The sequence below is a fragment of the Sander vitreus genome, chromosome 13 (assembly GCF_031162955.1).
Source record: "Sander vitreus isolate 19-12246 chromosome 13, sanVit1, whole genome shotgun sequence".
NCBI lineage: Eukaryota > Metazoa > Chordata > Actinopteri > Perciformes > Percidae > Sander > Sander vitreus.
The window spans coordinates 15,074,056-15,080,641 of NC_135867.1; the positions used below are offsets into that span (position 1 = coordinate 15,074,056).

Consider the following 6,586-nt stretch of genomic DNA (forward strand, 5'->3'; position numbering starts at 1 on the left):
GCCTGTTTTATGCTCATGAGTCGACTAGAAAGCAGACTGTGTTCCAGCTGAAAATCACTACAATCATTGTAATTAATGTGTGCTAGGGCCCTCAGTTCTTCAGATATAGGCCTTCATATGCCTTTATGACTGTACGGAATTTTTTGTGCTATCATTATGATATTGTATAGGCTTAAGTTGACATTAAAAAGACCTGTGAACTACTCGCTATACTGAAACTGGGCTGGGATTGCCTTCACACGGCTCAGAACAGACCGTTCCCCAATAGGCCTACCTGAAATCTGTTTGTTTTTTTACGGCATGTGCACTAAAACTGGCTATCAAAACAAATAACAGAAATTCGGATTAGGCTAAAATACACACAGATGGAATGTGATTTCATTCTCTGCTCAGGACGCCATTACTACAATATATAGGCTATTTACATGGCAAATATTAGTTTTCTGCTATATTAATGTTTTGAATGAGTAGCCTACATCCACTTTAACTTTTGTTGCCCCCAATTACTACTACAAATCCCATTATATAAACGGTTCACTGAACTTTTGAAGGAGAATTGGCTGCAATCTTTGGATGTGTGCCCCCCTCATGAATGAGGTAAGCTTCACCCTGAGGTTAAGACTGTCATGTGACTGGCTCAACAAGGAGGGGGTGCACGGAGAAAACTTCAAGAATCCCTGTGAAATAATCACTTGGACCTTATTCACTATCTACTTTCCGTCTGCATAGCAAAACCTTGATGTAATGTTGAAACTTACAATCATTAGTTTCATGTTTTGTTTTGTACCGTCCTATCAACAATTCCCCCGTATCTGTGCCACCCGGGAAGCCTTACGCATAAAGGAATGCTGCCCGTCCTGGGAAGGGGACGGTTCGCCCTGCGGAGCCAGCTCTGGTCGGGGCTTCTGCCAGGATGTGGAGGTGCCGGACCAGCCCGACGGGCCGCAGTATCCCTTCTCCGGGTTGGACGACAGGGAGAAGTGGCCCTTGGTTTTTTACAACCGGACTTGCCAGTGCGCAGGGAACTTCATGGGTTTCAACTGCGCGGACTGTAAATTTGGCTACTTTGGGGTAAACTGCAATGACAGGAGAGAGTCTCTCAGGAGGAACATATTTCACCTGGCCCGGGCAGAAAGGATCAGGCTCATGTCTTACCTGAACTTGGCCAAGCAGACAATCAGCAGGGACTATGTTGTGGCTACCGGGACCTACCAGGAAATGGAAAACGGCTCCAATCCGATGTTCGCTGATGTGTCTTTGTATGATGTGTTTGTGTGGATGCATTATTATGTGTCCCGGAACGCGCTGCTAGGCGGGCCGGGGAATGTGTGGACCAATGTGGACTTTGCCCACTGGGCGCCTGCGTTTCTGCCGTGGCACCGCTTATACCTACTGCACTGGGAGCATGAGATCAGGAAGCTGACCGGAGACAAGGACTTCACCATCCCGTACTGGGACTGGAGGGACGCCCAGGGATGTGACGTGTGCACGGACGAACTGATGGGGGACCGGAGCTCCCAGGATCCCAGTCTTCTCAGCCCAGGCTCGGTCTTCTCTTCTTGGAAGGTAAACACACTCAAGTAACTCCTCCGGCTTTTCTCCTGGGGGGTTGCCAGAGTTATTCTGTTCATCCCTTCGGTTTTCTTTTCATCTCTTTTCTGATGACCTACAGTAATAATATCAATATTAAAGTTATTTGTCATATATTATCTTAAGCTCCCTCCAACAATGCTCAATAAATATGTAGGCCTACAAAATGAAAATAAACAATAATACATTTGTGTAAAGTTAAAGTGATGAGCTCAGGAGCTCAAGAGTTCAAAAGTCATATATGTATGGGTGGTCACTTTTCAGATAACATGTTGAAGTAAGATTTAGTTCTGAATTGTTGCCTATGTTAGACATTATTACTTAAAAGATCATTAAAATGCAGGGAAATTGAAATTAACTGTTGTCAGTTGCTGTCAATGGTCACTCACTTGCCTAATTTTAAATGAATAAATAGATATATACAGATTACAAGGACATGTTTACCTTTACTTAAGTAAAAACACCAGTTTTGTATGGGGTGCCGAATGTAAAAGTTCGGTTACAATTTTTTAGCTGAAAAATTTTCAACATTTAGCGCATTTTCCTCACATTTGAGACAGAAATTATATATATATATATATATATATATATATATATATATATATATAAATATATATATATATATAAATATATCTAAATGTTAAATCTAAATGTTATATCTAAATCTAAATGCTAAATTTATATCTAAATGTTTTATCTAAATCTAAATGTTAAATTTATATCTAAATGTTAAATCTAAATGTTAAATATATATATAAATGTTAAATCTAAATGTTATATCTAAATCTAAATGCTAAATGTATATCTAAATGTTTTATCTAAATCTAAATGTTAAATTTATATCTAAATGTTAAATCTAAATGTTAAATATATATCTAAATGTTAAATCTAAATGTTATATCTAAATCTAAATGTTAAATTTATATCTAAATGTTAAATCTAAATCTTAAATATATATATCTAAATAGTATATCTAAATCTAAATCTTAAATATATATCTAAATCTTAAATCTAAATGTTATATCTAAATGTGTCACCAAGTGTAAAGCTAAATATTTAGAAAATATTCAAATCCCTGAGGAAACAACGCCCACTGCAGTGGCTTCAAATCGAGCTGCACCCAGTGATGCCCCAGCAAGGGGTATCTCTGCTGTAGCCAGTGGGTACTAATCAAAATAATAATTTAATTATGATTGATTTAAAACAATATATCAGCAACAGCTCAACACATATGTTAAAACATATAGCGAAGTAATCAGTGGTAGAAAAAAATAGCTAAAAGTGGCCTACTGACTTAGCTAACAGTTGAAATGATTAGCTAAAAGTAATGGATGACTTTTGAAACATTAACCACACTTCAAGTAAAAGGTCTAGTTAGTAGAATTTCTGACCAAACCAACCTAAATGTTTACAGTTCAATTGCATGAAAATGTAAGAATATTCACCTTAATATGATAAATAGTGTTAACACATTGGGAATTGATAGGGCGGGGTATATGAGTTTATCTGACAGGGCTGTGGGGGAACCTCAGACCAGAAGGGTTGAAAGCACTGATCTACAGTATTTTATATTATTGACCGACCGGTATATTACAGACATGCCTTAATAGTTGTGTTAACCACAATACCGTTGTTTGAATTACATATATCCGTGTGTGACTAGCGTCATCCTTCCCAAGCAATCTAACATTAGCCCAGCATGGATAAAGTCCAGCTATGCATCCAACATATTCATCCGAACACAACTAAAATGTCACAATCCAGCCACTTGTAAGAAGTTTGTAATACTGGTTACATAGCTAGTTATCGTGTTTTATTCACCTTAATTCTATTTGCCAAGGCTATATTTTATTGGCTTGCAAAGTAGCTATCCGTTGCTAACGCTAACGTTAGCTAGCTAATTTATGTCAAAAAGCAGTAGCTAACTAATGTTACTGCCAAGATATGGTTTCATTGTAAGACAGTGTAAACACATGACAACACTTGACGAGTCTTACAACACCTCTCTGGTCTCTAGTGAAGTCATATCTTGGCAGTAGTTAGATAACGTTTCTGCTTTTTGAGATAAATTAGCGTTAGCAACGGATAGCTCCTTCGCAAGCTAATATAGCAACATAATTCAGGTTAATAAAATACGGTAATGTAACCAAAGTATTGAAAACTACTTACATGTGGCTATAGTGTGACAGGCCTACTGCTGTTCAGTCTCGCATTGCGAGACTTAGCGTATTTAGCTAGTTACAGTGCTGCGAGGCCTGTTTAGATGACATGTCGGCTGCAGTGTGTGAGCTAGATTGCTTGTGAAGGATGAGTCAAACTAACGTTAAACACACAAGGAGATATGAGTCAAACAAAACAACGGCATTATAGTACACATAAATATTAAGACATTTCTGTGATATAAGGCAATAATACAAAATACTGACCGAAATGTGTTTTAATCCAGTAACATTAGTCGAACAGCTCCACTGTAGTCAGTATTTACTGTACCAACAGGTGTTGGGTGGGCGTGGTTTCCTTGCGGATTTGAATATTGAATATTGAATATTTTCTAAATATTTAGCTTTACACTTGGCAACACATTTAGATATAACATTTAGATTTAACATTTATATATATATATATATATATATATAAGATTTAGATTTAGATATAATATTTAGATATATATTTAAGATTTAGATTTAGATATAATATTTAGATTTAACATTTATATATATATATATATATATATATTTAAGATTTAGATTTAGATATAATATTTAGATATATATTTAAGATTTAGATTTAGATATAATATTTAGATTTAACATTTATATATATATTTAAGATTTAGATTTAGATATATTTAGATATATATTTAAGATTTAGATTTAGATATAACATTTAGATTTAACATTTATATATATATATTTAAGATTTAGATTTAGATATAATATTTAGATATATATTTAAGATTTAGATTTAGATATAATATTTAGATTTAACATTTAACATTTAGATATAAATTTAACATTTAGATTTAGATATAACATTTAGAAATAATTTAACATTTAGATTTAGATATAACATTTAGAAATAATTTAACATTTAGATTTAACATTTATATATATATATATATATATATATATATATATACATTTAGATTTAACATTTAGATTTAGATATAACATTTAGATATAATATATATATATATATATATATATATATATATATATATATATAATTTCTGTCTCAAATGTGAGGAAAATACACTAAATGTGAGGAAAGTGAGCTAAATGTTGAAAATTTATCAGCTAAAAAATTGTAACCGAACTTTTACATTTGGCACCCCATAGTTTTGGTTTGTTTTGATCAAGAGAATTGCAAAAATGATTTTACAGTCAGTGCTGTCCTGCTTGGGTGAGATTTACCTTGACACTAGGCTAATAACACAGTAAACGTAATAGCATTGCAATTGTTATTTCCAAACGCTTTAACCAACTTCAAGTAACAATACATAATTTGCAACAACTGCAAAATGCTTGGTATTCACTTTATTGCTGGGATTTGTGCTGGTGCCTCATTCTCTGTATTGCAATATGTTTCTGTTTGTCTCCATCAACAGGTACTGTGCTCTCAAGCACAGAACTACAATGACAGGGGTGTGTTATGTGATGCTGTGGAAGAAGGCCCATTGCGTCGTAACCCTGGAAACCACAACCGTAATGTGGTTGAACGATTACCAACTTCCGCAGATGTGGAATTCACTCTCAGTCTGACCAACTATGACACCGGAGCCATGGACCGTGGTGCCAACATGAGCTTCAGGAACACTCTGGAAGGTCAGATATACACACACACACACACACACACGCACACACACGCACGCAAACACTAAATACACAATAATGCATTATACCATCTTATTTATTGTAAGAAGCTGTTGTGCAAAATGCAATACTGTATCCATTTTGGATCTTTTCTCATATTGTCAATGAAAGATTAACAATGCCATTATAAATGACAATATATCATTTTACAACCAAAAGCTTTTGTTTCCCTAACAACAAATGCTGCTGCCACCTTTGGCAATGCTAAACTTATTTTGCAGGATTTGGGGATCCTCAGACTGGGTTAGGAAACAGTTCTCGTATGGGCATGCACGCTGCTCTCCATGTGTTCATGAACGGATCTATGTCCTCAGTGCAGGGCTCAGCAAATGACCCCATATTCCTTCTCCACCACGCTTTTGTCGACAGGTGAGACAAACACACACACAGGAAAACATTTTATAATTTGAGTAGACTTACACACTTGCACTTAACATTGTTTTCATTCTCTATGAAAGCATTTATGAGCAGTGGCTCAGGAGGCATGAACCATCTCCATCACAATATCCAGAATCGGATGCTCCTATCGGGCACAACAGCGAGTACCACATGGTGCCCTTCCTGCCCCTCTACAGAAACAGAGAATTCTTCATCTCCAGCAAGGACCTGGGATATGAATATTCATATCTGCTAAATGCTAGTAAGTTCTAATGGGGCTTTTCTATTTTTCACATTAATTTGCATTTGAGGAAATAAGTGTGTTTTCATTCTTATCCTGCATTTTCAGATATCTATTTGTTTAATCCATTTCAAGTCTTAAATCAAGGTTTATTCATATATCCAAAGTGTATCCTTTCTGTAAATGAATGCTAAGTTAGCCCACTCAGATTTAGGTTACTTACTATCCTTGTTTTACTTGAGTAAACTCAAACATTTGCCTACTTTCCTGTGACTACTTCTATATTTTTTTCCAGACCAGAGACTAGCAGAATCCATGCGTCCTTACCTGGAGGAACTGCAGGATGTGTGGCCCTGGCTGCTGCTTGCAGGGCTCTGTGGAGGAATTGTAGCAGTGACCATAGCTGCTGCCATCCTAACTGCAAAACGGCGATGTGGAGGGTTGCCTTGGCTGCACATGAGCAAATGGAAAAACGCATTTGCTCTCTCAGAAAAACAGCCACTTA

General features: G+C 35.9%; 1 protein-coding gene across 1 annotated transcript in view; it reads left to right on the forward strand.

The window, feature by feature from the left end:
* The first annotated feature begins 647 nt into the window (after positions 1–647).
* LOC144527652 (tyrosinase-like) overlaps positions 648–6,586 on the forward strand; it is a 6,139-nt gene continuing 200 nt past the window's right edge. The window contains exons 1-5 of the mRNA XM_078265854.1: positions 648–1,566; positions 5,198–5,414; positions 5,684–5,831; positions 5,921–6,102; positions 6,377–6,586. The exon at positions 6,377–6,586 is cut by the window's right edge and continues 200 nt beyond it. Coding sequence (XP_078121980.1) covers positions 745–1,566; positions 5,198–5,414; positions 5,684–5,831; positions 5,921–6,102; positions 6,377–6,586 — 1,579 coding nt within the window. The 5' untranslated portion in view covers positions 648–744. The remainder of the gene's footprint in view (positions 1,567–5,197; positions 5,415–5,683; positions 5,832–5,920; positions 6,103–6,376) is intronic.